This window comes from Sporisorium graminicola, chromosome SGRAM_9 (assembly GCF_005498985.1).
Source record: "Sporisorium graminicola strain CBS 10092 chromosome SGRAM_9, whole genome shotgun sequence".
Lineage (NCBI taxonomy): Eukaryota > Fungi > Basidiomycota > Ustilaginomycetes > Ustilaginales > Ustilaginaceae > Sporisorium > Sporisorium graminicola.
The window spans coordinates 640,259-668,255 of NC_043739.1; the positions used below are offsets into that span (position 1 = coordinate 640,259).

A 27,997-nucleotide genomic window follows, 5' to 3' on the forward strand; every position below is an offset into this window, starting at 1 on the left:
GGATGCAGGCGCACGCTTGCGCCATAATAGGGTGATTCCATTCTGCGCCGAGGCCAGAACAAACCATCTTCCCGTGCGTTCGAAAAAAGATCCCACGCGGCAATTTTCTTATAACTTTTTTGGCAGCGAAGATCGAGCCAGGAACATCACCATTGCTGCTGATCCTATCGATCCTTGAAGCATGCTTTCACGCGCTCAAACGGGGCCGCCGGACACTTGCTCACAGAGAGCCAGCCACACAACCCTCAACGACGCTAAGAATGACAGAAATCGATCGTTCTGGCAATGAACTCTCGGCGACGTTGGCTGACTCTGGTCTTTGCTCGACAAGGTCGATCGTTGCAAGCATTTTTCTAGCAGATACGAGTCTCCACAACGAAGCATGGCTATTTGGGTCGCACCTGTAAGCGCCTTTGTTGCCTCGAGCGGTGCGTGAAATAAGGTCGAGACAAGACTGCTTGCACAGCGTGGGGGGGGGGGGGAGGGGGGCGAACAAGTCCAAGTCGGGCATCAAAAGTGAACCTTTGCTACTCGGAGGCCGGAGAATGCGCGAGTTGCCTGGTTCTGATGCAGCGGACATGCAAATTCGGCAGGAGGGCGGTCAAGGCGCAAGCAAACATTCTGCAAACCGAAGCCCGCGGCCTTTATGGTTATGCAGCATGGTTCCCGCTCGCATCGAGCAAGCTGATTGTAGCCAGACATTGCACAAATAAGGGTCCAATCAGGGATCTGACTCGGTCTGAGACTGGCTGAGAAAGCGGCCCAATGGGCTTTGATCTCTGCACACGGTCTTTGTAACGTATCAAAATCATGTCAGTCTCAAAGTAAAATCGCAGTGGCGCACGTCTCAGTTCGACGCCGAAGTGGCCAACAGGCACGGTCATCCTGCATTTGTACCTGTCCGGCGCCACTTTCTCCTTTGTCTTGTTGTAACATGGCTGATCTGACGAAATGGCACACAGTATCACGGGCAACACGGTAGTCATCCAAGCAAGTCTCTTTGACTGCTCCTACTGCACGCTAACACGGGTTCGATTGAGAGGCGAGGCAGAGCGACGCTAAGAACGCGCACGCGAGGCCAAAATCGGCACTCGGCTAATCTCGAGATTTTCGCTTCGCAGACTGTGTCGAATCGCTATCTGAGGCAGCTCGACCGTGCCCATAGAGAGCCTGGCGTGTCTCAGAGGCACAGCGGAACGGCGAGCTGTGTTCCGTCTTGCCATAATCAACAACCTGCAAATCGTAGCCTGTCTCGCCAGTGCGAGACTGCCAAACAGATCGGTGTTTGCCAACAAGAATCGCCATCCATCGAGAAATCTATCCCCGTCCACCTCGCAAGGCCGGCTAAGCGAGCTCAGGCGAGACAGGCTAAATGGGCCCTTGGCGAGCGTGGATCTGATTCGGCAACGGTAAAGCAAAGCTGGTGGGTGGTTTTGCGAACCGAACATACCCCAAGAATTTTCCTCGGACGATGACCCTGGCTCGCTTTGCCCTTTGTCACTCTGGCCATGCATATGATGGGAGCGGCACTAGCTTTTCTAGACTCTTGGCCGTGCCCTAAACTTGGGCGCCACTTGCTGGTGAAAAGGCGCTCGCTGTTCTTATCGATGGGAAATCTCGAGCGAACACACGCAAGCTTACGCTATCTTCGCTTAGGACAGAGCCCAGGAACAAGACAGTCCATCCAAAGCTACCAAGATAGGTGGTTCGAGGGTACACGCCGAAGAGCATCGAAGCTCCAGTGTCCGCTTTCGGCGGTTGCGGTATCTACAAACGCTCTCCTATCTGCAACCTGGATTAGGAGCGGGCTATGGATCAACACATTGTGTCTCACCGCCATAGAGTCGTGGGACAATCCTAGCATGACAAAGATATGAAGCATTTGACATCAACTCAGCTACTAGCACGAGGCTACCGTGAGAACGTGGAGAGACAGTGCATCGGGAACTTGCATGGCTAGCTGGGCAGAGGCTAACAGCAACGGCTGGCGAGCTGTATATGCCAAGACCGGGAGTCGTGCAATCTCGAACAAGCACGGGAAGGCGAGGGGATCAGCAACGAGTGCCGAAGTACGCCCTTCTGTGCTTGCATAAGCATGAACCGTGCAGTCGCGTACCTACAGTATCTCTTGTTGCGCCTCGTAGGGAATCGGGCTAATGCCCCCAACAGCCTAACAAGCATCGGCTAAGGCTATGAATGCACGGAGGGAACAAAAGGATTCAATCTATAGAACCGCCGCTCGCCAATCCATCCGGTGGTTCTCTTTACCATCCAGGTCGCGCTTCGGACTCAGATCGGCGTCCACATCCGAGTATACTGGTTTTTCTTCTTTTTTTTCCCGAACATATTGAAATTATTCAAACATGGATAAGACGAACCTCACCCAGAACGCGCCACCGCATGGCCAAAAGTCGGAGATTCGCTGCAAACAGCTGGGCTGAGGCAGAGCAGGCCCAGACGCAGACGCTTCCTACAGCAGATGCTCGTCATTTCTGGTCTCAAACTTTGGCAGGTCAAGGCAATCGCTGAACTCGGAACGCTGTACGGTCCCGCGATGGTAGCCTGCTCCCAGACACAAACCAAGTTGTTTTACCGATCAGTGCCTCTCTCGTTGCTGTGATTCGCGCTCACCATCCACTCGCTGACTTCAGAGATCTGTTCTGTTGGTCCCCACCCTCGATCATCACTGCCACCATCTTGGCAAAGGTATCGATTCGCCAAACCTCCAGCAAGATGCACGTAGCAGTAGTCCTCAAGGCAGTCGCAGCCGCAACCACAGCCGCAACCTTGCTGCTGGCAGGGTCAAGTTCGGCCACCCGGCTGCCGCAGTCATCCAACGACAAGTACGCCCGCCTGGCTAAGCGCGCAGCATCTGGAGACCTCTCATCCTCGTCCTTGGTCGAGCCAACTTGGATGCATCTCGAGAAACGCGCGTCTCTGCCTGATGTCTCTGAGGCGCTCAACTTGCTCGAATCCATCGTTCCTGGCCTCAACATCACCACTTTGAGAGGAGACCAGTCGCTCCACTATTCGCTCGCGGGGATCCCCGTTAACAACACGGCCGGTCTGAACCAATCCGAGATCGAGCGTGCGCGCACCTGTCCATCGATCGAATTTATCACCACCCGAGGTGCTAACGACTCGTTCACAGACGGTTACTGGCTCAAGGAGATGGCCCGCCAAGTTCTGTCTCGTCTGCCCAACGCCAGGAGGACTGAGTCCAACTACGACTCGAACATTGGGAACGACTTTACCTCGCAGATCAACGCGGCCACCTCCGGCAGCTGGTGGGTCGCTAACTACACGACGCTGCTTGCCCAGAGCTGCCCGAACACCACCATCATCATGATGGCCTACTCGCTCGGTGCTGCGGTCAACATCGTCGCCAGCACGCGTCCGCGCTTCCCCACCAGCCGTGTCACCGCAGCCGTATACTGGGGCTCTCCTCTTCGCAGCCCTGGCCGTCCGCAGAACAGAGGCGACGCCATCTCGGCCCTCGGACAGGACGGCCTTTTGGGTTACCGCACGCCTCGAGGCATGGAGCCCAGGGTGCGAGACTACTGCGTCCAGAAGGACATCATTTGCACTAACTGGGGCAGTTTGACAGCCCATTTGTCCTATGCAAACTCGACGATCCAGGACGAAACCGTCGACTTCCTCGTTCAGTCCGCTCTGGCAGCTTGACCCGTCAGCGACGCGCTCGCACAGTTCCTTACTGCTCTTCCATGTGTCCATAATCGCTTCATGTATCTTTGTCACCGTCTCTAATAACATCACAATACCAGAGAGCTTTGGTCGTGTTGGGTTTCATACGCCTGATGCTTGATTTTGCTGATCGACCCAGTCCCTCAATTGTAACAATCGCGCTCGCAACGGTCACTGGACAGCAAAGAATGTACATTAGACTGTGGAAACCCCGGTGACAAGACTAGACAAGGCGATTAGAAGTTGAAGCGCATAAAGACAGGACTGAGTAAGATCGGGTAGAAAATGTGGCCAAAGACCGTGATGGCACCTGGCCAGAAGAGGTTGATGCCGTAAATGCAGAACTCTTGGCTGAGCAGGTTGGTGCCAAAGAGAAGCATGACGGCGACGAAGCTGACCATGACCAGGTAGCAGTGCCAGTAACGGCTCATGATCTCCTTGACCTCGCCCAGCAGGCTCGTCTCCTGTACGTCCTTCTGCGTAGCCGCCCACGTCATGTTGTACTCGATCGGGTGAGCCAAGATCGCGAGGAGGATGTGGTATGGAAGCCCCGAGAAGAAGACGACCATGGGCCAAAAGTAGACGAATTGCCTCTTGACCACGTACAGGAAGCCCTTCTGCCTGCTCCTGAGGAAGCACAGCAACCTAGCCGCCGTACCACCCGCCGAGAAGACGACCAGAATCGAGAGCCAGATCCTGAACGAATCAACAATGTACTGTCCCGTCTGGTTCTCGTACAGACCGACGACGATAAACATGACGACGGCAAAGGGGAAACTCATGGCCAGAGCGTAGTAGCTGAACATGTACGACGACACGGTCACCTTCTGAGCCAGACTGCACTTGTCACTGGTCAGGAACTTGACAAACAGCGGCGTCAGCGGTCCCTTTGTCAACCACAAGCGTAGCGGCTGCAGGATGATCTCGGAACAGCCAAAGGCGTACTTCTGCCAACGGTTGAGCTCGTCAGAGGGCGTCAGCGAGACACCCTCGAGGTAGCCCAGGTTCGAGTAGGTCGCCCAGCGCACCACATAGCCCTGGAGCTGAAGTCGGAGCGACATATCGAAGTCTTCCGAGACCGAGTTTTCGGACCACGTGATCAGCTGACCGGTCTTGGGGTCGCGCTCGGATACCTGGAGCAGAGCAGAGGTGCGGATGTAGGCGTTGTGCCCGACAAAGGGAGCCGTAGCACCGCACGCGACGAGCCAGCTAATCGACTGCAGAGACAAAGAGACAAGATGTCAAACGAGAAGGTAAGTAAGGCGCTGATGGAGGATGGATGAAGTTATGCCAAGCGGGATACGTACCCAGTTCACAATATCTGTGAAGAAGCCCATCATGTTCTCGAAGAAGTGGTCGGCGACGTACATGACACCGGAGCAGTGCTGTAGGATCGCCACCTCGGGGCAGGTCTCCATCTCACTAGCCGCATCGAGGAAGGCATCAACAGGGATACGGGTATCGCAATCGATGAGAAAAATGTAGTCTCCGAGATGTACGTCTCCTTCGGCCTGAGCTCTTCCGTCGCGAGCCTGCAAGGCCATCTCGAGCGCCTCGTCGTAGGACTTAGCCCGTCCACCATCCAAGAGTTGCTGGACATCGTAGCTGAAGTCGAGCACGAAGTTCATGTTCGAAGCCTTCTTGAAGCGACCCGGACGGACAAAGCCATTGTGGCCGTGACCGGGGCGAGAGACCCAACCGCAGCCCTGAGTCTGGTAGAATTCCTTGCGCGCCTGCTGCTCCTCTTCGTCGATCAGCTGCATACCATCTTCGCAGACGAGGATGTTGGCCTTACCACCTTGAAGTTCGTACTTCTTCATGGCTTTCTTCATGTCGAGGATGGTAGGGGCAATGACACCTTCAAGCGACTCCTTGTAGACGGGAACCTGGATCGTGATCGAAGGCAGCTGAACATCGATGGGCAACGGCACGGGCTTCTCGCCCGAGTAGTAGAGCGAGTTCTTCTTCATGTTGCCGTAAGGCAGCAGGATCTGGGCGATACATCCAAAAATGTTGTCCGTGAAGAACTGCGTAAGCATCATGAGGAAGGGAATCGCCAGTAGAGGGATGAGGTAGAGCCAATTGTTCAGCTCCACCGCCGTGACCAGGACGCTTCGCATGAAAATGCCGCTGAACAGGAGGTTGAGACCGAGGCTGAGACCCGTAAGGAGCGGAGCTACCAAGTAGATCGGACGCTTGGCGGTTACCAGGTCTGGAACCATGCCCTCTTCCATGGCGTCCATGCCAGCTTCTTGCTTTTCCGAAAAGGTTAGCTGCTTCTCGTGAAAGCTGCTAGCTTGCGAAGGCGAAGGCCTGCGCTCGCCAAACCTAAACTCGGATGGCTTGCCGTGACCGAGATCGGAGCGCGAGGCGAGCGACGGCAAGCGAGTCTGCGACGAGGCCGCCGAGCTCACTACGCTGTTGGTCCTCGAGCGGCCGGAGCCGTTGAAGGAGCCCTTGGCTGCGCTGTAGTTAAGTAGGCTGTCGACGTAATTGCCTCTTCGAAGTGACTCGAAGTAGTCCAGGACCGAGTTCTGGAAGCTGGTAGCAGCATCCATGAGATCCTTGCCGTCTTCAGTCCAAACGACCATGATCGCCTCGGCCTGGATGAAGGCAGCACCTTGGCCTTTACGGCACGACCAGAGGTTGTCGAGGTCCTTGACGACCTGGACACGCTGTTGGGGTGTCAGGATTAGTTCAGTCTGGTTGGGACGAAGCGTTGAGAGTGCCGAATCGATGATCTCAGAAGAGATGATGATGGCGGCTTCGCAGCGAAGCTTCTTGATACTCTGCATGGCTACACCGCGATAGGCGTCCATGGGGTAGGCAGCATAGACATCCTCATGTGCGCGAAGGAAGATTCCGTCGGCACCGCTGTCCTCGCGAACCAGGTTGACTCGGCGTGCCTTGAGGTACATGGATTCGGCAATCTGCTGCGCCAAGTGGAATTGGAGCGTACTCTGCGCTGGAGTTTCGGCGTCGGAAGACTGGATATTGGACAGGTGGTCCGCGTAGGTAGCAGAGAGACCATCTGCGGGCGAGGCCGTGTCACTCGGCCTCCTTCCGGCCGCGAACGTTGATGCCGAAATGGCATGGAATGCCTGGGACGCATGGGTCATTAGACCGCTGCGCGAGAAGTTGGAAGACATGTTGCTTTCTCTGGAGTGGATCTGCTTGCTAGATCGTCTCGATTAAGTTGCAATGCTGCGACCGCCTGCTCGAAGCCAGGGCGAATGGTCAACGCGTCAAGCGAAGCGATCAAGGCGGATAGATGTCGTGGCTAGGAAGGAAAGGGGAAGGCTGATGGTGAGTAAGAGAGAGCAGAGTGCGAAGGTGTGGTCTGGAGGAAGGAGCGAAGGGAATCAATCGCAATCCTAAATGAAGCACAAGGAAGGAGGGACGGGTTTCTTGCTACAAGAAGGAAAGCACAAGCTTGACCGGGTGGTGACAAACAGCGTCGTTGCTCACTCTTGTCACTCTTGATACGAGACAAGACAAATTCGCACACTAGGGCCGTACCATGGCTGAACTCCCTCGGTCGACCAGGACACAAACAAATTGGCCAACCAACAAGCCGTCGTCTTCGGCTCTGCATGCCGGCTATCGGTGAAGCAGGCAAGGTGGCAGAACATTTCATGGCCTCGATGTGACCAGCGCACCCAGAAGCAAATCGAGACGTTTATAGATAAAAGAAAGAAGAGAAAAAAATAGAAAAAAAAAGAAGAAACGGGTCAAGGAATTTTCCGGAGTTGTTGGTGAAACCCGAGTGTTGTTTCATTGTTTCAGCGGATGAGACCTGAGTGCTCGGCGGCAGACACAGGCGCTGACATTGAGAAGCGTGGGACCAGGCTGACGGCAAATCGCTACGCAACGTGCAGGTTCAAATTCGCAAGACTTTGAACACCGGCCCCCTCGCAGCTACTCACGTCGAATGATTGGGATCAGCGGCTTGGATGAGGATTCCGCGGCAATCTGAGCATCTGGATGCACAGTCGACAGACTCATGCTGCTGATGCTGCCTTGTGTCTCAATAAGTCGGAGGCAATGTTTATCGGACCATCTCTGAAGTTCGAGGCGATTCTGATAACCTCGGGTCTCGTCTGCTGCTGAAATAGGCCGTCATGTTTGTCGGTGCATCACAGCAGGACGGCAAAAGCATGCATTTCGCTCGAGCACCTTGCTTGGCGTGAGTCTCTCGGCCATCTCTGCAAGCAGCGTGCGTACTGAGTGGTGCTAGCTAGGTCCTGCAAGATTCTAGCCCAGCGTGTACTCTAGCTCCTCCGAAAACTTTCCTTTTGGAAAAGGACTTTTGGCCGTGCCGCCTATCTATTTTTGGCGTGGCTGCTCCACTCAGACGCTCAAGACCTCTTCCTGACCTGATCGTTTCAAAGCTATACGACAACACACATCACCCTGCCTTTCTACCACCAACAACGCCGTCTCGTCCTTCCTCACACAACGTATTTCATTCGCCAAGCCTCGAGTCTACCAATCTTTCTCCGAACAAACACACAAGCACTTTCCTCCAACCTGGCAGAGCTCATCTCAAGGATGGTGTCCCCCAATATGGAGAAGCTTGGTCCAAATTCGGCAGCGGCGCTGGAGCGTCTCGCCTGGCTCAACAGCAAGGAAGCCAAGAGCATCACTTCGAAAAATAGGCGCGTTGTCTTGGTCGGTGTCATGCTGGGCATCGCTGCCATGATCGCAGTCATTCTGGATGGAGTGCTGCGAGTAGAGAAGCAAGATAAGCTCTGCCTCGTGCTCGATGACGATTTCTCCAAGGGCTTCAATAAGTCGACCTGGTCTCACGAGATCCAGCTCGGTGGCTACGGTACCGGTGCATTCGATTGGACTACCGACTCAGAAGCAAACACGTACGTCGAAGATGGCAAGCTGTACCTCGTTCCCACCTTGACGGTCGAGAACTTTTGGCCACCTTACTTCAACACGGACGGATTCAAGCTCAACCTTGCCGCTTCTGGAAACTGCACCGGCACCGACGAAAAGGATTGCGCAACGGGCAACAGCTTCACCGACGGACGCATGATCAACCCGGTGCAAAGCTCACGTATCACCACCAAGAACTCGGTCTCAATCCGCTACGGCAGGGTCGAAGTGCGAGCAAAGCTTCCCACAGGCAACTGGCTCTGGCCCGCTATCTGGATGATGCCTCGCGACTCTGTCTACGGCACCTGGCCTGCCAGCGGCGAGATCGATCTGATGGAATCCTCTGGCAACATGCCGCGCCACCGTATGGACCAACGATCCACGGCCTCTGTCCAGTCGTCGTACCATTTCGGCCCCGACTGGCGTAGTAATGCCGGTGGCAAGCACACGGGCTACCAGTTCCGATGGCGCGACTACTTCAACCAAGGCTACCACAACTACGTGCTCGAGTGGAACGAGAAGCGGATGCGCGTCTACGTCGACGACCCGCGCACCACCATCTCGTACTTTGAATTCCCCAAGCAGCCCATGTGGGACTATGGCAAGTTTGCCGATATCCACCTCGATCCTCCCATCACCAACCCATGGATCCGCAGCGCGAGCCCCAATGTTGCTCCCTTTGACCAGCACTTTTACCTCATCCTCAACGTGGCTGTCGGCGGCAAATACTTCGGGGGCACCGACGACGTTGTCTGGAACGGCGAGTCAGCATATCCAGCCACCACCTTCTGGAATAACATCAAAAAGTGGTACCCAAGCTGGGCCACCGACCCCAAGGACCGAGGAATGGCTGTCGATCGCGTTCGCATGTGGCAAAAGTGCTAGACAGCTATAGTCATCGTCGTTGCATCGAGTCTCGTTTTCTTCTTCTCTCTCTCTCTCTTGCGTAGTTTTGCTTTTGATCATGATACAGTTCTGCATTTAATGTCACCGTCTTGCATGCACTCTTTTCGAGCTTGCTGTCATTCCCAACCGTCGTAAATTATGAGGCTCAAAGTCGTATAAGTTGCTTGACTCTCGATTGCAATGCTTCATCTGAATCCCGTCAGATTGCTTTGAATCGGGGACCCTTAATTCGAGACATTTGCTATGTTTTTCCTTTTCACTCATTTTGTGCGCCTCTTTTCAAGACACGTTTTCTTGTCGTTTTGTTTTGAGTCTATACGAAGATTAGATTCGAGCAAGGTGATAACAAAGAACAATACAACAAGAAACAAGAACCAGGACAACCCTTAACACAACTGACGAGTCACGAGCACTCAGCATCGCTGCCACATCTTTACCGAGTCGATGGCCATGCCACGCTTCTTGGGGTCGGTGGGCCAGGTGGGCAACCAGCGTGATCGGGCGGCCCAAAAGTCGGCCACCGGGTTGGTCCCGGCGTTCTGCCAGGGCTTGTTGCGGTCGCCATCGGAAAAGTAGCCGTTGGTACCGCCCACAGCGACATTGAGGATGAGGTAGAACTTCTGATCGAAAGGAGCGCCCTTCTTGCCGTTCCAAGGGTCCTGGATCGCGGTTCCGTTCCAGAGGAGGTGCGAGAGCTTGCTGAAGGCGAAAAAGTCGCGGTTCATGTCGAGCTTCATGATGTGACGGCTAGGCTTGTCGACCCAGGTGGTGAGCGAGGTGGGCGTCCAGTCCAGCCCAAACGTGTGGAACTCTTCCGTAAAGTAGTCGCGCGGGACGGTAAAGTTGGACGTGGTGAGACCCCATCGATCCGTGGCGGGCGAGGGACCCCAGTGGAGCGTCGAGGCCACCGAGTTCTGGAATCGGTCGCTGCGAGACTCGACGAGATTTCCCTTGGACTCTACCATGTCGATCTCACCGCTTCGAGGCCAGTCGCCGTAGACAGAGTTCTCGGGCATCATCCAGATGGCGGGCCAGAGCCAGTCCCCAGTGGGCAGTCGCGCTCGTACCTCGATGCGACCGCGGTTGATCGAGGCCTTGGAGCGGATCCTGGCCGACTTGACAGGCTGCAGAATCTCACCAAGAGTGGCGTTGGCGACGCTCTCACAGGCCGCCTGGGTAAGAGGGTAAGCAGTGCAGGTGCTGTTGAGGCTGTAGGTGGCGTTACCCGTGATAGCAGCCTCACCGACTTCATCCGAAGTCAGGGTGGGGACGAGGTAGAGCGTTCCGTCCTCGATGAACGAGTTGTTGGTCTGCGTGGTGGTCATTTCAAACTCTTTGTTGCCAAAACCATCGGTTCTGACTTCGTACTCCCAGTTGTCCGTGTTAAGCGTGCTGCGCCCGGTGAAGTCGTCCTCGAAGGCGAGGCAAAGCTTCTGTTGCGGTGTGTTGATCCAGCCGAACGCGATCACGACAGCAGCGAGGATGACAGAGAGCAGACCAAAGAAGCTGAAAGCAAGGTTGTGGCTCTTGCCGTCCTTGGCTAGCTGCTCGGTGGCAGTGATAGAAGAAGCCGCCGAAGTGTTCTCGGTGCTTTTCTCACCACCAAAGACGGTGGCGGTGCGGGATGTGGAGGGGAGCCCAACTTTCTCATGGACGCTGCTGGCAGCGAGTGAATGCGAAATGGGCATGTGGATGACCGACGAGGCAGCACTGCTTGATTCCGATCCGTGGGATCTTGGAGTGGCCGCATTGCTTGAGTTCCTGTAGTGGTTGCGGAGGAAGTGGGGCACCTGCGATGATGGCGACCAACTGAAGCTCTTCTCCTCCATGGGAGTGGTATGTCCTGAGGACGAAGCCATTGCTGCTTGCAAAATGCTTGCGTGTTGACGACGACAACGACGGTCTTGAGGGAAGAGGTGGTTGGAGCGGGCTCAATGAGGGAGAAAAGCAAGAAGGAGGATGGATAAGGAAAAGGAGAACGAAGCGGTACTGAATCGATGGAAGAAGAGCAAGTCGTCAAGAGGGACGGGTGAGTCGCGAAGACTGAATATGAGAGACGGCCTGCGCAGCGGTGACTTTTTTGGCCAGAGTGCTATACACGAGACTCTGGGCGACGAGATAGCAATGGAAGACGTTTCTGTCGGTCGCAGCTATCGATAGATTCAAGGAGAGAAAAAGTGGCCATCTTGGACTAGTGAACCTCGGGATTGAACCTGAGACAGCACGTACGTTGGACGACTGGCTTCAGTCCGTCCGAGTGGAGGGCAGACGATCCTGCATCTCGGAGCTCGCAAGCTGAACACACTTTGGCGGAGCAAATAGATTTCAGAGCGCGGGTCTATCTGAAACCTGAAATGCCCGAGATTGAAGACGGCTATGGGTGCCTGGGTGACTGGTACAGCATCCAGAAAGGGAGGGGATCCAGTATAAGTTCGGACACCGACATGTCGTTGTCGCGTGCTTGAGGGAACGTTCTGGTCTCAAAGTAGTAGTACCATTCTTACCCGAGAAGATGCAGAGGGGCTCGTCGATTACGGCCAAATAGCGGGAGAGCTAAGAGGTTTCATTAGTCGATCATTGGCTCAGAAAAAGGTCATGAACTGATAAATTATCCGCGTTGCTCGTGGCCAGTCGCGCGCCATCGTCGGAGTATCGCCGGGTTTCAGAGAGAAAAAAACTTGTGCATGTGAGACCTGGATGGAAGCATGGTGGAAGAGTCTGGCAAGCAAGGCACAAAACAGATTGGTCCCAGTCGACCCAGGCTTGGCTTCTTCCCCTCCGCCTCCGCCTCCTCCCCTTTCCTGACTGCGCTCGACTGCTGAGTTGCTTGCGCCGGTGTGTTCGGCGAAATCAGCTGCCCATCCGAGACAAGGCAGTCGCCTCGAGCAATCCTGGCGAGAATCACACAAACAGAACTGACCCACATCCGCCGACACAGACAGACTGTCACTGTCTTCAGCCCCTCAGCCCACGCTTCTACGCCCGCGTGTCTCCTGTCAAATAACAGCGCTGCTTTTCGCCTCTCCTCTTTCCCCCCCTGCGTCCTTGCCGCTCACGTTCTCGCCCTGCTCTTCCACTCTGGTTCTCACTGGCTATGCAATTCCGCTCAGCTCATCCCGCCTTGCACGCACGGCCTCGACTCATTTCTAGCAAGCGCTCCTACGAGCCGCCTGGCCCGTAGACTCTTAGGGTACTTTGACTCCGCCAGGGCCTCAAGCCTAGCCCCCTCCTCTGTGCACACCCATACAATCACCCTCGAGATCAGCAGCAGCAATGAACAAGCCCAGGCAGCTTCCTCTTCCTCTGCCTTCCTCTGATCCCCCCTCTGCTCTTTCGCAGCCCTCGCAGCCTTCGACTATCGTCATTTTATCCTCCCGGCAATCTTTGTCCGAATCCACTTCTGCAGATCGACGGCTCCGCTCTGAGACAAGCGCCTCACCCATTTATTCCCGGTCTTGCCTGATCCAAGTATCCAGTTTGAGTCCTCCACCAGAAGTCCGTAGATTCACACGCTATCACCTCAATCCAGGTGTCACTTTTTTCGCTCGCTCGACCCAATTGTTCTGTTCGCCTTGAGTTCCGTTCTCAGACCATATCGGGCCTTTGCAGCTTGTGTAGGTTTGCGTGCAAGCACGAGTGAGAGCTGATGTTCGCCGTGGGGTTCAACACCGTCCCTCCGAACTTTTCTTCGCTGGCTCTTGTTCTCGCCTGCGCGCGTGCGATCCCGCTGTATGTCTCGGCTTCTTCCCACCGTGCCTTGATACTCTTGTTTCACCACTCCAATCAAAGATATACCTCGTGTTTGCTTAGTTTTGCTAGCGACTGTCTGCGTTGAGAGGTGGCTTATCACTTGTGTGTGGCCTATCGTCTTGCAGATTTCTTCTTGGCCTAAGATCAAAAGTCTCGACAGTATCTCGTATCTCGGCTTCTTGAAAGCCTCCAAGCTCGACATAAGGACGTCAGTCCCGTCCACTGTGTTACTTCATTGACCCCTCTCTTCATCCCAACAACTTCTTCGCGGAGCACTTCACTCTTCTCGCCTTCGACCCCCCCCCCCCCCTTCCGTCCTCCATTTCTTCTTCTCCTTCTTCCTTCCCTTCCTCATCCTACACCGGAGCATAGCCCATCAAGCACGGCTTACCGATCTCGAGCAACACTCAGGCTTTTCTTTCCAGCTCTCCCCTTCTTGCCACTTCAAGCACTTCTTACCCGCGTCGTTCGTCGACCACCACGACGTGAAGATGAAGCGCGTAGATTCAAGCTCGAGCGTCTCTTCGCTTCCTTCACTTCCTACCATCAACCAAGGCCTGGCGGGGTCCTCAAGCAACGCGGGTCACGGTCGTCGGATGTACTTGGGCACCCAGGATGACGACATGGAGGTGATTGAGTCCGACGACGAAGATCGCATCATGCCTTCCTCTCCGACGTCCACTTCTTCTTCGAGCGCGCATCAGTACGGTCTCTCGGCTGCAACCAAGTCTCAGCGACGCAGGTCGGCGCGTCGCACCGACTCGTACATCCTCACGACCGCTCCTTCGGCCGGCTCGCCTGGTTCCTATACCTATCACTCTACCGTTGAGGACTCTGCCGAGGCTGGTCACTCGACCGATGCCATTCACGCCTCGCTGGTGCTTGCCCGCCATATCTTCTCCGTTGCTGTCACCGAGAAGTGGTGCAGGCCAGACAACTTCTCCAACGCGGTCGCCATCCGTGTTCAAATCGGCAGCTACATCCTCTATCCGCAGGAAGGTTCTTCCATGCCTGCTTTCTCTCGAGCCATGTTGGAGCTGAACTGCGATGCTGCCATCATCGTAACCACGCCTCTTGTAGCTGCAGCCCTCTCCACGCTCAACGCAGGGGAGAACGAGATCCGCCTCAGCTCCTCCAAGAGAGTGCAGGTGGTCCCCAGTCTCGACTACCTCGGTGGTGCGCGTCGTGCTCAGATGGCCGCCTTCTCCGACACGGAGCAGGTGCTCGTCATCTGGACCGAGTCCTGCCGAGACCTCATCGAGCAGGTGCGTAGCTTTGAGCGCCTGCTCGTCGACTACGTCTGGTCCATCACTGTTGACCCCGCCGCGTCGGCTCGCAACAGCATAATCTCGCGTTCGCCTTCGCTCATGTCGCTCAACACCACGATCCAGAGCCAGGTGGTTACTGCCTCCAACTCTGCCGAGACGGATCTCTCGCAGCTCGAGAACTACGTGCCCGAAGTACGAAAAGTGCATCACTTTGCCGGCGCTGTGCGTGGTCTCGGTGTTTGCATGGCCACCGTCGTGGTCGCTAACTGGATCCGCAACATTGTCCAGGCAGTTCGACTTGACGGCGAGCCGATCTACCTTGTCGCGCTGTTGGCCATCTTCCCCATGTGGGTCGTCCTACTCCCCCTCGCCGACAATGTTGCCAGCTGCGTCGCTATGGCGCTGGGCCCCATTCGTCCCATGATGCGCAACTCACGCTTCCACTCTGGTGTCACGCCGGAGGCTCCCCTAGGCAAGACCATCCTTCCACACGTCACCATCCAGATGCCTGTCTACAAGGAGTCGCTCAAGCACGTTCTGCAGCCGACGCTAGACTCGGTGCGCGCTGCCATCACCGAGTACGAGCTGCAGGGAGGTACCGCCTCGATCCTCATCGCCGAAGATGGCATGCTTGTCGTCGACGAGGAGGAGAAGCAGGCGCGTCTCGACTTTTACCGCCGCCATGACATTGCTTGGATCGCGCGTCCTCGCCACGGCGACATGTTTGTGCGTGCTGGTCGCTTCAAGAAGGCTTCCAACTTGAACTTTAGCATGCAGATCTCCAAGAAGTACGAGGATTCCATCCTTGCCAACCCCAACCAGGACCGCGAGGCTCTGCTTCAGCGCATCCTTAAGGATCGCCACCCTCAAGCCGACGGCGAAGGCGACGTGAGCATTGGTGAGCTCATCTTGCTCATCGACTCGGACACGCGTATCCCTGCCGATTCGCTCCTTCCTAGTGCCTGGGAGATGGCTTCATCGCCCGACGTCGGTATCCTGCAGCATTGCTCTGGTGTCCTGATTGTTGGCTCTGGTTTCTTCGAAAAGTCGCTTGCCTACTTTATGCGCTTCGTCTACTTCTTCATCTCGTGGCAGACGGCTACGGGTGAGGTCGCTCCTTTTGTCGGCCACAACGCTTTCCTCCGCAAGTCGGCCATCGCTGAGCTCGCCGAAGAGTCGCTCAGTGCCAAGAACAGCGACGGCTACATCCAACCCTGGTCTGAGGAGACCGTCTCGGAAGATCTTGACCTCGGTCTGCGCCTCCTGCTGCGCGGCTGGATCACTCGATGGGCTACGTATTCCAACTACGGCTTCCAAGAGGGTGTTTCTCTCACCTACATCGACGAGGTCAACCGTTGGCGCAAGTACACGTACGGCATCTTTGAGCTCTTCCTCAACCCTTTGTGGCGATGGCCGGTTCAGGGTCCGGTGCCCAAGCTCATCCGCACTGTCTTCTGGTCGAACAAGGTCCCCACCCACTACAAGTTCCATCTGCTTGCGTACGCTGCCAGCTACATCGCGATCGGTGTTTCACTGCCTAGTGCTCTCGCTCTCTACTTTGTTCAAGGCTGGTTCGGTCCTTGGCTGCTGCCCTTCTTCGTTTCGTGTTTCGAATACTGGATCGTCTCGCTCGTCGTCTTTGGCGCGACCGGCTTCCTGGGCGTCACCATCGCTCGTCACCGAAGCGGCGACGCCAACATCTTTGTTGCTTTCGGCCAGCATCTGCTTTGGTACCCGATGAACATGATCACGGTGGTCTCGCTCTCGTTTGCTCTGATCAAGTCTATGATCTCGTACCTGGTCTCTTTGCCCATCTCGTTCGGTGTCACTGCCAAGGACGACAGCGAGTTCCATTTTGCCAAGGAGGCCCCGCTGGTGCTGCGCCAATTCTGGCAGTCCAACACGATCTGCGTTGCCATCGTGGCGGCGGTCAGCGTGCTTGCTACCTCGGCGGTACCCATCGGCTGGCAGATCGCCGACTGGACCACGATCCTGCCCATCATGTTCATCACAGTGGCCACGCTTTTGTCACCGTTCATCCTCAACCCTGCTCTCATCCGGTTCTCGTTCTGAGTATCGTGCTTCGCACCTTGTCTTGCTGTTTTCCAGATCATCGTTGTTTTCAGAAATGGTTTCCTTCTCACGGGCACACTTCGTTCACATTCATTCATTCTTGTACCTTGTATCTTCGCGCTAATTTCAAAGATAGATGTCAATGTTCCGGGTTCCTGTCTGCAGCACGAGCATGCGCTTCGGACGTAGGCGTCTGTTGACCGACTGCACGACAACCTTTTTTTTTTTTTTTTTTCCGTTCTCACGCGGACAATGCCGGCCAACATGCACGGCATCTTGCAACGGTCCATAGCGTATGGGTTTTGGGACTCCGCCAAGATATGACGACAAGAACGAATAATATTTGGCCGCTCTCGATGTCCCGATGCGCAGGCGTGGGAGTGTTCCTGCGTCGAAAACTCAAATCGAGCATACTGGACCTCCTTCTCGTGTCGATCCATGTCTCGGTAGGCTTGAATTCGTTGCGCCCGATGTTTCGCCTCACCATGTCCAAGTCTGAAACTTGGCCGTAGCCATGATGTTTGCTTGGATGGTTGTTCTGTTTGTTTTCTCGTGTTACGTCATGGTTCCTGCAGATCAGGCCCCGTGGGGTTGTCGCGGATGACTGTGTTCCTTACATTCCGCGGAGATCAGGTACCGTGGATCGTTCGTTCGAAACCGAACCACTCGCCAAGCTGACTTGCAATCTGCTGTCATAGGCTGACCGACACCGACTCGATGTGTTTGCAGCGGGCCCACGTACCAGGCTCCCGACTGGAACAGCTGAATCAAAGATCTGTGCAATTCCAGCCAACTCTCACGTGCGAGTTGGCACACGACAGTGCCATCCATGTTGATGAGCCCAGTTGCTGCGTTCACCATGTTTCGCTATCCTTGCGGACTGCGAATGTACTGTAAAAAGGTGGACATCCAAGTCTCACAGGTTCAACCACCACCACCGCCGCAAATAGCAAATAGAAGTTTTGGCATGGCGTCATGCTCGCTATACAGGATAGATCAAACCAAGCAGGGATGACTTCATGTAGGCTTTGCTACCTATTGCGCCTCATCCAACAGTCTACACATTGATGCCCGGTGAACGGTCAAGACTTCTAGTACCATCGGAAGGTGCAGGCATAGCCCCCAGTTTGAGTGAGATAGCGCCGAGCTCAGCATTGCAAAACTTGAAGGCCACCGTAGTACCTCTGCTACCCGAGGCGGTTGTTCAGCTTCACCTGATTTCGTCTATTGCAGAATTTGGAGGATCCGAGGCTCGGTCAAAAGAGTTCCAGCCGACAGAGAGGCACAGCCACATTCGGAAGCACCCGAAGTAGCAGCTGGAGTCAAGCTGAGAAAAGACCAAACAAGCCAGAGTCCTACAGCGCGAATCGGGAAAGCATCTTTCCGCATCGGCAGATGGCCAAGCAATCTTACACGAGTTGCCTTTTCGTTGTAGACCGCGGAATTGCCGTGGAGCGCAGATACTCCCTACGTCGCTCGCCATTCGGGCTGTTCTGTTCATCTATCTGCCCTTGCTAGTAGCACCACGATACGACCATCAACACGCACACTCCAACGCCAGCGGCGTACCGTCTACACAGAGTAGCGGTATCTCGCTACAGCAGTATGGTGACCACGTCGTCCAGGGCTCGCTCTGTCGCCGACCACCGACTCGACTCGAAGCAGCCTTTCCGGATATAAACAGGAGCATTCTCGCTCAATGGACCTCGACTGCGGGACTTGAACCGGCACGACGGCCACACATTCTTCGCCATGACTAACCATAGATACGGCGTTGGCTATTTTATCTACAACAACCTTCTTGGTGGTCCGGAAGACAAGGGTCAATATATAGGCAAGTCGGCCACGTTGGCATACTGAGTTCCACCTCAGCGCATCCCGACTGCAATCGCAATCGCGCTCATGCTGTTTGTATTGTATATGCTCCGTTGCTAATTATTATTGGAACCGAATGGAATCAAAAGAGTGTGGTTGGACTGCAGGCTGTGCTCCAGTGGAAAAGATTACGGGACTGTAGGCGCGGATCAAAGGATCGGAAGACTAAGTAAGGATGGCAGAAGAAAGAGACTCTGGGGGAGGGGGGGACCACGTTCAAACGGCCAACTGAATAGAAGGAATGTGTTGTTGTCCGAGTTGATTGTGGTCCCGACTGCCTCACATCCAGCTCTCGGATCAAGAGCACTGCTGCAGCGAGGCTCAATGATGGTGAACAGATGGCGAGGCTTATCAGTTGCACGAGGCAAGGATGCAGACATTGGCTTTAGAACCGCTGGCATCGATGCCCGTGTTCTTGGTGCTACTGCTACTGCCAGAACCTCCGTCACTGTTGTTCGTGGTGTTGTTGGTGGTGTGCTGAGAGTTGTCGATGTTGTGATTGACAGTGGAAGTCGAGGTGGAGGTGGCCGAGTTGTTCGTGTTGTTGCTGTCGTTGTTGGTCTCGGAGTTGTCCTCGTAGTTGTGGCTGTTGTCCTGGTAGTTGTTGCTGTTGTCCGTGTAAGTATGCGACGAGTTGTCGTTGTGGTTGTTCTCGTGGACATTGTTGGTGGTCGAGGTCTCGTTGGTGTTGTAAGTGTCGTGCGAATCATGAGTCGAATCGTCGACGTTGGTGATGTTCTGGCTGTTGTTGGTCACGTTGGAAGACTTGCGGTTCTCATACGAGTTGTTGTAAACGTAAGTAGGGTTGTACGAGTCACCGCTGGACTTGGAGCCTGACGACGAGCCGGCAGAAGAGCTCGAAGAAGCTGACGAGCTTGCGCCCGACGAGGCTTGCGACACGGCCTTGGATCCAGCCGAAGCGTGCGAACCGGAGCTCGAGCTACCGCTGGACGACGAACCAGACGTGGCATCTACCGCAGCACCAGAGCCGGCGGTAGCAGCAGCATCTCGATTGACACAGAAGCAGATGTTCTGGCTGTCATCGTTTACGCTCCATTCGTTGCTCCCAGATCTACCCGAGGTCAGCGCAGCCCTCTTCTGAAAGTCAGAGGTCCAGAACTCGGAGCGCTTTAGGATCTCGAAAGCTCGCTCGATCTCGTCCGGGGTGGCGCGAGGGATGAGGTCTTGTCGTGCAGCAAGGGCTCGTCGTCGACGCAATCCATGGGAGAAGGTGGCAGAAGCGGAGCGCTCCTCCGCAATAGACGAAGCGAGCGTAGCCTGCACGATGGCAATGAGAAGAACCGCGAACGGAAGGAGGGTAAGGAGGCCTCGAATAGCTCGAACCATCTTGATGAACTTTGGAAGACAGATGCTAGGATATTGGCAAGAGAAGAGGGAGTTTGTTGGAGACAAGAGAGCACAAAGTGGAGAATGGGACGAGCAGTTCACGGCCTTTATGTACCGTTCGAGCGGCCCTTTGTCAAGCTCGCCTGACGAAAGGCCACCAAGACACCTTTGACAGATGAAGAGCTCAGACTGCGTCCTAGACAAGGTACTGTCACACCGTCCTTGGTTCCGCGGAACCAAAAAGGCATCACTGAACCACGAAAAAGGGGCAGCGTCAAGCAACACAAACAAGGAACAGAAGAGGCTGAGCTTTGACACCTGCCACCATGTGCACGGAGCTCTGTGCTGCATGTGGGCGGGGGTGCGCGGCGTCAAAAGTGCGGTACCTCGCTGATCTGTGCGCCTTTGCTAGAAGGTCATGCTGAGCAAGTAAGGAGAAAATAGCGGCACTTAGAGAAGAACGGGACGTAGGGATGTCACTTAGGGTGGGATCGACAAGCTCAGGAGAAGAATAGAACATTATGCAAGGGCAGCTGCACGATAGCGCCGATCATGTGCCGCCTCTGTTGCGCCCAATTGGGCAATTTTCTCTTGATGGGAGAAGACAGGCACGACCACCGCATGACTGCACGCAGCACTCACCGTCATGGAAGTCTCGGAGGTAGCGGCCAGCGGACTTGATTCATTCTGACGAAGGCAAACGCTGCCGTCAATCGTGGGTCTGGGGTCTTGACGCAGGACCATCCTGGTCTGAAGTCGCACTTGAGGCTTGGATCTAGGATCTAGGATCAAACAGGTGCACGGAGCGTGGGAAGAACCATAGCCTCTATGTATGGGACCATGAGGACCAGCACGCAGGGGTCGTTGGCGTCACCGTGTGCAGCAGCAATCCACGCGGGCTAGCAACAGGGTGGTTGCTTCAATGAACGGGCCGAACCAGATTGAAATATATTCCGGCCAACAGCGAGCTCTAGTTGGTGTTCGAATGCTTCTGAAAATGCTGCAAGCTGCGAGCTGCAGCGACACAAGCAAGGGGCTCTTTCCCAGTAACTTAGTGCGGGTCGTAATAGCCGCCAGCGACTACCTGTCATCTGCATCAGGGTCCAATTCAATTTGGCTCGACTCAATGCCGACTTCGGCGTTTTATTATACTTGTTTCGAGCCGGACCGACCACAACAGGCCTTGTTTAGCACGGGGGCCTGACAGCATTGGTCACTTTTACAAACCGAACAAGCCAGCCTGCCCGTGGAGGAAAGCTTGCCCGACGACTTGATTACGCGACGAAGCAATCTTCGATCAAGATGTGCGAGCTTGGTGTTCCTTGGTAGCAATGTTCAAGCCCGGAGCAACCCCTAGTCATCTTCCGGCTCCGCGGACTATTTGCTCTTGTTGTTTCACTTCGGCATCCTGAATCCGCAAGCACAAACTGAGGCGAAGCATTCGTCCGAAGTTTCTTTCGCTTGTCTTCGCGGGTCAAATGCCTCGACTGCGTCCCACTCGCGCTTCGAAGTGGCCGTTTGTTTCTTGCGCCTAGGTCAAAGGTGCTCGTCGAGCATGTGCTCGGCAAACGTGGGCACCATTTGCATTGCTGTGGGCAGAATTTTGCCAATCTTTTGTATCCAACAACACTCGTTAAGAACGCTTTGTGCCCTAACATAAGTGCAAGTCCAGAAGACATTAAACTTACCCGACCATGTCCTAACCGCTCACCATTCTACCTTGCATCTGGCCAACGTGCTCCTTCAATCCTCGCAAGCGCTTGTTCAGACCTACTCCAACAATGTTTTTATCCAGAGCCTCGATTAATTGCCGGCAGCCCACCATCACACTAGCTGCTCCGCGTTCGTGACCGGTGTCGAATGCGTTCTTTGCGTAGATGCTTGACCAGTTTGTGCAGCCAAGCGCAATTTGAGCAAAGGCAGACGACAGACGTAAAACACCGACGCCTTTGGGAGAGCAACACAAGTTTACTACCTGCCGCCATGATTGCAGTGTGCTTGTTTCCACTTGCCTTGCCAACACAGCAGCATGGACGCCGTCGATGATCGTTTCCACGCCCCGCCGCTGATAATGTGACTCGAGTGACATGTAGCAGTGACAGCACATGAGGGCTAGCATATCGTCGAATTCTTCCACATGTGAATCAAGACGGAGAATCTGTCTTCGGCATGCGTCAAGGCCTTGGAGGGTGCGCTCCAGCCCAGCTGTTGCCAAAGGCTGTGTACGCATTTGAGCCGATGCAACCTGGCAGGCCAGCTCATGTGCGGTCCTTGCTAGGCCCTTGGCAGCTTCTAGCCATCCTTCCGAGAAAGTTATTGATGATGAGATTGTTTCTGTTGATGCAGCGTGGATTGGAGCTGACGTGCTGGGCAGCTCGTCAAAAGCGCTGATTGGTATCAGAGGTGGAATACCTTGGTCTACGGCTGTGAACACATCAAAAAGGCATGTGTACCAAAGCATGGCAGCGTGGCGGTTCAGATCTGCATGGTTGGTTCCATGTGAGCGATCCAACAGCGTGAGCATCAGAGAGGAGATCATGAGCGGCGACTCATCAGCCGTGCATGGCATGGCTAACAACTCGGCTACCACCGGCATTTCGGGCCAAACCTCTGACATGACCAAGAGAATTGCTAGAAGCGTCATGTCGAGCCGTGCCTCGTCTTGATCAAGACGCTGTCGGATGGCAACGTGCAAATGACTGGCAAGCTGGAGTTGTATGTGGTGATGTTCGTGGATGGATTGTGTCGCGAAGGTGAGACCATGGCAAACGACGGCATCAAGCAGCAGATCGGACCACTCGCCTTTGGCCGTTCCCGAGTCAGACCAAGATCCAGACTGGTCCACAGAAATGAGTCGAGCCACTAGAGTGGGACCTTCTCGATATTGCTTGAGGGCGCAATGAACAACACTTGGAGGGATTGCCTTGCATCCTACCTGCTCTGTTGACCGTCGCCCGACCATGATCGCATCGCTCGCAGGCTCAAGAAACAGCCCAGGAGATGTTAGTTCGATGGTTGGTGCAGAGTATGAAAGAGAGTTGAGAGCTGAGGTCGTCTCGAATTGGTACCCGAAAAGCTCTGCCTGAATGTTGTCCATCTCCAGAGGCATTGCTTCTACACAGGCGTGACCGAATCCGTGAGTCGATCCCCATAGATCGGACGCTGCTGCAATGGATGACGATCTTGCGATAGCTTGGACGGTGTGCCGGTCTGCTGTTTGTGCCGCAGCGAGCACCATGGTAGTGGTGGTCGTACTCGATGTCCCTGGCGCCAAGGAAAACGGCGCGCGTTCTGCATCATCTTGTTCACGCCACTTGCAAGGCTGATTCCGCCGTTGACAAGCAGAGCAGCTATCCAGCCCTGCGGCACACCGCACCTTGAGATCGCATCGCACTTTCCTCTGGTGACAGGCGACACATGACTGCCTAGCAAACCCGCGTCTACCCATGTTCGGCGTAAACTTGGTTTAGGTGGTGGAAGAACAAATGAAAGTCGACGGGCACGCGCGAAGATGGATGGCCTTCGGCACGGCTGAGTTAGCATCTTCGTTAAGGGCCGAACTCGCTTGGCTGTGGGCTGGTAATCAGCACTGCATGGTCGGCACTTTTATTTCTCGGCTAGCGATTGCAGACCCTGTCCACGCGGATAGAAGCAGTCGGAGCTCGGCACTTTTCCTTGCCCGGACCCTGAACACGGCCGAGGTGCTACCTCGGTGCTCGATACGAGTTGCATTCGCACCAAGCTTGATCGTTTGTGGGTTGACAAGAGCAGCAAGACTGAGCAACAAGCGCATCAAGCGCACCAAGTAGCAGCATGGCGGGCTCAGCGAGAGTGGTCAAGATGATGATACATATACTACAAAATATCTAGATCAGCATTTGCCTCTTCACGATCGTCATTGATCTCTTTTCTCGTCTTGCCGCACAACGCCCTCTTCGACACCAACATGGACATTGACGGCGTCGTGGATTCTTGTCCTGGATTCGGCTCAACCTGTTTGAGTCTGCCTTACAAGCCCCACCTTGGCGGAAACATCTTCTTTCTCATCGCTTTCACGACGCTCTTCGCCCTGCAAGTCTTCAAAGGGTGCACGCATCGAATTCACGGTTACAGCGCGGGTATATCCATCGCACTCATCTGCGAGTGCCTGGGCTATGCGGGCAAAGTCATGTACTCGCATAACTCGAACAATACTCAAATGGCTGGTTACCTCTTGTAAGTCCAGCAACCTTCTGCCAACTCCTTTCGGTCCTCGTGTTACCTCGACTGACTTCCTTTCACGTTCTGGACCCTGACGGGGTTTGCCAAACTAGATACATCATCTTCCTGTCGATCGGACCCAATTTCATAGCAGCAGTCAACTACATCTCACTGTCTCGCTTTGTTTGGGCTCTCGGTCGGCGCTACTCGCGTGTTCACCCTGCCGTCTACTCTTGGGGTTTCATTCTCGCCGACATCATTTGCACTCTGGTCTTAGGCGCAGGAGCGTCGTGGGCAGCATTACTAGCGCCTGTACAGATGGGTGAGAGGCTCATGATCGGAGGGCTGGCAGGACAAGCCTTTTGTTCGCTGCTGTTCGCCACTCTAGGCCTTGACTATTACCTACGTCGACGCCGGATGATACGGGTCTCCCCTGAGGAGGACCAGGATGGTGCCGAATACCTGTGGTATCTAGGCCGCGCCAAGATTTGTGCCTTTGCGTACGGTAAGTACCGCTAGTGTTTAGGTACTATCGGCGACTGCGGCGCTAAGCATACAATATGCTGATGCTGTGTTGCATCTTATCTGCAGTGACTGCGATCTCCTCTGTGTGTCTGCTAACTCGAGCATGCTTTCGCATTGTGGAACTCAGCGGAGGCTTCAACGGCACCTTGGCTAGGATCGAGCCTCTCTTGTTCGCCCTTGACGGTGTTCCAGTGTTGATAGCCAGCACTGCGTGCACATTGGTGACTCCACACCCTGATTTTTGGCATGCCAGTCGCATCGCACAACAGGAAAGACCGATTCAGGATCATTTGCCGCTCAAAGCCACCTACAATCTGGATCAGGGTTTGTGATTTCAGCATTTGGCACCGTCCTGTGGCATCTAGTCGTACAAAGCAAAAAGAAAGGTCCACCAGCCTAAATCTCATCGTGCAGCTTGGCTACTTGAGAGAATCCGATCGAGTTACTGCAACCTGGAGGGTGCATTCTTACGCATGTGATCTGTCACCGCGTCCTATCTGGAACTGGCAGCCCCGACAAGACCCGCGTACTTGAGGGAATTCAAAGTGACTGCAATGTGATCGGAGGCCGGCGAAAGCGTGACATTGATCGTAGAGGGGCCGGCGGTGGTTCCCGCAAAATGCCCCCGCAGCACCATTGTGAGGGTGGATGAGCGGTAGGCGATCCTTTAAGAGCCTTGGGACCAGGCCTACACGACCTCCTTTAGAGCGAGTAGGTCGCTATTGATCTGTTGTCATTCTTGTAGTTCTTGGGAGGTCCTGTGCTTGTCCAGAGGTCGAGCTCGGGATCCCTCATAGTACTCTGCACCGGGTAGATCCACAAACACCAGTTTGGCTCCGTGAGCTGGGATTTTACTCGACTCGAGGATGGACTTCACCCTTTGCTCCGCAGTGATCGGCAACTCGCTCGACGTAACCCGGTTCCCATCAGGCGTGTCGGGTCGATGACATTCACTGATTTCCTTACATGGATATTTTGCGGCCAAGGTAGCCGCAAAGATGGCAGGACTGCAAGGAAGCGGATGATCTAGAGGTATAGTAAGGCTTACCATTGCGTCAAAACAAGTCCGAGACCTCGTCAAAGACCAAAGGAAACCTCTAAGACCAGCGGCCTAGATGAGAATTCGGCGCCCGCCCTAGAATATTGAGGCCATGCTGACTTCGCATCAAGATGCCGATCGCCATCGGCCCCGCTAGTGTGTTGAGAGTGATTGCCCAAATGCCGACATTGAACGCTTCCTGACCAATCAGACCGCCTTGATTGGCAACGTTAACGATGAGGAATCCGATCTCCCCTCGCGACATGAGCGCCGTGCCAAGGAAAAGAGCTGCAGGCCAAACCAGAGGTTGCTGCAAAACGACCGGCACCGAAGAGCCATTGTCACTTGGTGCATCTCCAGCCCCGCCTGCTGAAGGGGAGCTTAGGGGACCGGAAGCAGCTTGCTCTTGACGCGGCTGCATCTCCATCGAGGCTGCTGTACGTGCCGAGTCATTGTTGACCTGGTCAGCTTGCTCGCGATTCTCCAGCTTCTGTTTGCTGGAAAGTCTTCCTGACTGCTGTCGCTCGATCACGTCAGCCAGCAAAACCCATGCTCCTCCACACACCTTGGCAAAAGCCATCAGGCCAGCAAATATCACACCTCTCCACACCGTCTTGCCCTCGAACATCGACTTGACAGGAACGGCCGATCCAATGCTTGAGAAGAAGAAGGGCACAAGAATGGTGTCTTGCACCACGCCCAACGCGGTCTTGCTCGAAAGCAGGAAGTCGGGAGACCAAGAATGGCGCTTGTGGTCATTGGGACCTGTCCCAGATGTTCCAAGGGTGGCGTAGAGCGAGTACAAATACTTCATCACTGCGCCGGCGCAGAACGCTCCAATCAAGTTAGATGACCCAATCTCCTCGCTGATAACGCAGTATGCCAACACCAGGGAGACCAGCAGCGTAGTTGCGATTAGTTGTTGCAGTCCTGGCTTATCGTGGAGTCGCTTCAATGCCTCTTGGGTGACCCTTAGTCTTGGTTGTGCAGATGAACCGCCATCGAGAGGTGCAGCTCGAGACACACGCATAGCTCGAACTAGCACAGGAATGATGAATCGTCTGCCAAGTGGTGCGAGCGCAAACTGCGTGAGCAGCCACGAGACAAGGATAAGGAGAAAGGAAGAGACGATGGGTCGGGCGATCGTCCATGGTGCAATCGAGCTGATTGTTGCAGCTTCGGACACAGATGCTGTAGTGGAGGAGCCCAGCGAGACTATTACGCTGGTGATAACAAGGCCGATGATATCGTCGAGTAGCGCTGCACCCACAAGGATGGTACCTATACGCGTGTTGGCGATTCCAGATTCTTCCAAGCTACCATCGTGCTCTTCTTCCGCCGCTGCTGGAGAAGAGGCTCCATTGAACGTGTTGAGGACGGCAAACGTTGTTCCAAGGCTGGTGGAGGCTAGCGCTGATCCCACAGCGAAGCTTTCGAGATAGCCAAAGCCGAAGCCGAGCGGCAAAAGCGCCATGCTGATCCCGATAGGCATGATGATTCCGGTAGTGCCCACAAGAAAAGCCATTGCAAGGTTCTTTGGGCTGGACAATATGTCCATCCTCGACTCGAGACCACCTTGGACGATGAGGAGTAACAGTCCAAGGTATCCGATAGCGAGCACGGCCGATTGCACTTCTTCAGGAAGAATGTTACCGAGAGGTCGAGCGTAGATGGCTCCTAACACCAGAGGTCCAATGATGCCGGCTGAAAACAGCCATTGAAAACCATGGTAAAACACGGTCAAGAGTAGCAGGTACGAGGCCAGTATGAGAATAACGACAAGCGAGGGTGCTGTGTATGGAAGCGCATTCGAAGGCGCTCCCATTGCTGAGTAGGGGACCGAAACAGCCATTCATGAAGCTCAGAAATGCAGTGCCGATAAAAAGGAGAGTGGATGAACGAGATGGTAGTGCACAGACAGCGAGAAGGATCAGCCTGATGACGGGTCAGTACAATCTTTGCGATGCAGTTCCTGAGTTGGAACGATGCAAATTACATCACGATGCAATGCGAGTCCCAGTTGAGAACCCTGAGCCCAAGATTGATATCTTGGCGCCAGCGGAAAGGCGCATTTCTTGGCGCGATTTTTTAAATCTTTCCGCTTGGCTTCCTTCCCAGCAAGGGCAAAAAGTCCTGCCAGACATGGTTTTCATTATTGCGATGGAAATGGTTAGGTTTCGACGGCCAATTGTTAACACCTTTAGTTCAACAGAATTAAGAGAAGGCATGGTACGCTCACTTGTTTCTTGAGGTTCTCAGTAACGAGAGAGGATACTGCTGTCTCGAACAGCGGTTCTCGAACCATCGTATCAGGTTAGGGTTAGGGTTAGGGTTAGGGTTAGGGTTAGGGTTAGGGTTAGGGTTAGGGTTAGGGTTTAGGGTTAGGGTTAGGGTTAGGGTTAGGGTTAGGGTTAGGGTTAGG

At 54.7% G+C, this 27,997-nt stretch overlaps 8 protein-coding genes across 8 annotated transcripts; 4 read left to right on the forward strand and 4 right to left on the reverse strand.

Annotated features, from left to right (window-relative positions):
• Positions 1-2,733: 2,733 nt before the first annotated feature.
• EX895_006595 (uncharacterized protein) lies at positions 2,734-3,684 on the forward strand (the record flags this gene model as incomplete). The annotated part of the gene is made up of 1 exon (XM_029887186.1): positions 2,734-3,684. One exon carries the CDS (start codon positions 2,734-2,736, stop codon positions 3,682-3,684), a length of 951 nt encoding a protein of 316 aa, XP_029736678.1.
• A 257-nt stretch (positions 3,685-3,941) lies between these two features.
• EX895_006596 (uncharacterized protein) lies at positions 3,942-6,854 on the reverse strand (the record flags this gene model as incomplete). Its single annotated transcript, XM_029887187.1, has 2 exons — positions 3,942-4,922; positions 5,013-6,854. 2 exons carry the CDS (start codon positions 6,852-6,854, stop codon positions 3,942-3,944), a joined length of 2,823 nt encoding a protein of 940 aa, XP_029736679.1.
• A 1,402-nt stretch (positions 6,855-8,256) lies between these two features.
• On the forward strand, positions 8,257-9,477 carry EX895_006597 (uncharacterized protein; the record flags this gene model as incomplete). Its single annotated transcript, XM_029887188.1, has 1 exon — positions 8,257-9,477. The coding sequence occupies one exon, from the start codon at positions 8,257-8,259 to the stop codon at positions 9,475-9,477; it is 1,221 nt and encodes a 406-aa protein (XP_029736680.1).
• A 434-nt stretch (positions 9,478-9,911) lies between these two features.
• On the reverse strand, positions 9,912-11,357 carry EX895_006598 (uncharacterized protein; the record flags this gene model as incomplete). Its single annotated transcript, XM_029887189.1, has 1 exon — positions 9,912-11,357. The coding sequence occupies one exon, from the start codon at positions 11,355-11,357 to the stop codon at positions 9,912-9,914; it is 1,446 nt and encodes a 481-aa protein (XP_029736681.1).
• Positions 11,358-13,739: 2,382 nt separating this feature from the next.
• Positions 13,740-16,589, forward strand: EX895_006599 (uncharacterized protein; the record flags this gene model as incomplete). Its single annotated transcript, XM_029887190.1, has 1 exon — positions 13,740-16,589. The coding sequence occupies one exon, from the start codon at positions 13,740-13,742 to the stop codon at positions 16,587-16,589; it is 2,850 nt and encodes a 949-aa protein (XP_029736682.1).
• Positions 16,590-18,815: 2,226 nt separating this feature from the next.
• Positions 18,816-19,811, reverse strand: EX895_006600 (uncharacterized protein; the record flags this gene model as incomplete). The annotated part of the gene is made up of 1 exon (XM_029887191.1): positions 18,816-19,811. One exon carries the CDS (start codon positions 19,809-19,811, stop codon positions 18,816-18,818), a length of 996 nt encoding a protein of 331 aa, XP_029736683.1.
• Positions 19,812-24,009: 4,198 nt separating this feature from the next.
• On the forward strand, positions 24,010-24,868 carry EX895_006601 (uncharacterized protein; the record flags this gene model as incomplete). Its single annotated transcript, XM_029887192.1, has 3 exons — positions 24,010-24,026; positions 24,125-24,516; positions 24,603-24,868. The coding sequence occupies 3 exons, from the start codon at positions 24,010-24,012 to the stop codon at positions 24,866-24,868; spliced, it is 675 nt and encodes a 224-aa protein (XP_029736684.1).
• A 765-nt stretch (positions 24,869-25,633) lies between these two features.
• Positions 25,634-27,400, reverse strand: EX895_006602 (uncharacterized protein; the record flags this gene model as incomplete). Its single annotated transcript, XM_029887193.1, has 1 exon — positions 25,634-27,400. One exon carries the CDS (start codon positions 27,398-27,400, stop codon positions 25,634-25,636), a length of 1,767 nt encoding a protein of 588 aa, XP_029736685.1.
• Between the last annotated feature and the right edge of the window lie 597 nt (positions 27,401-27,997).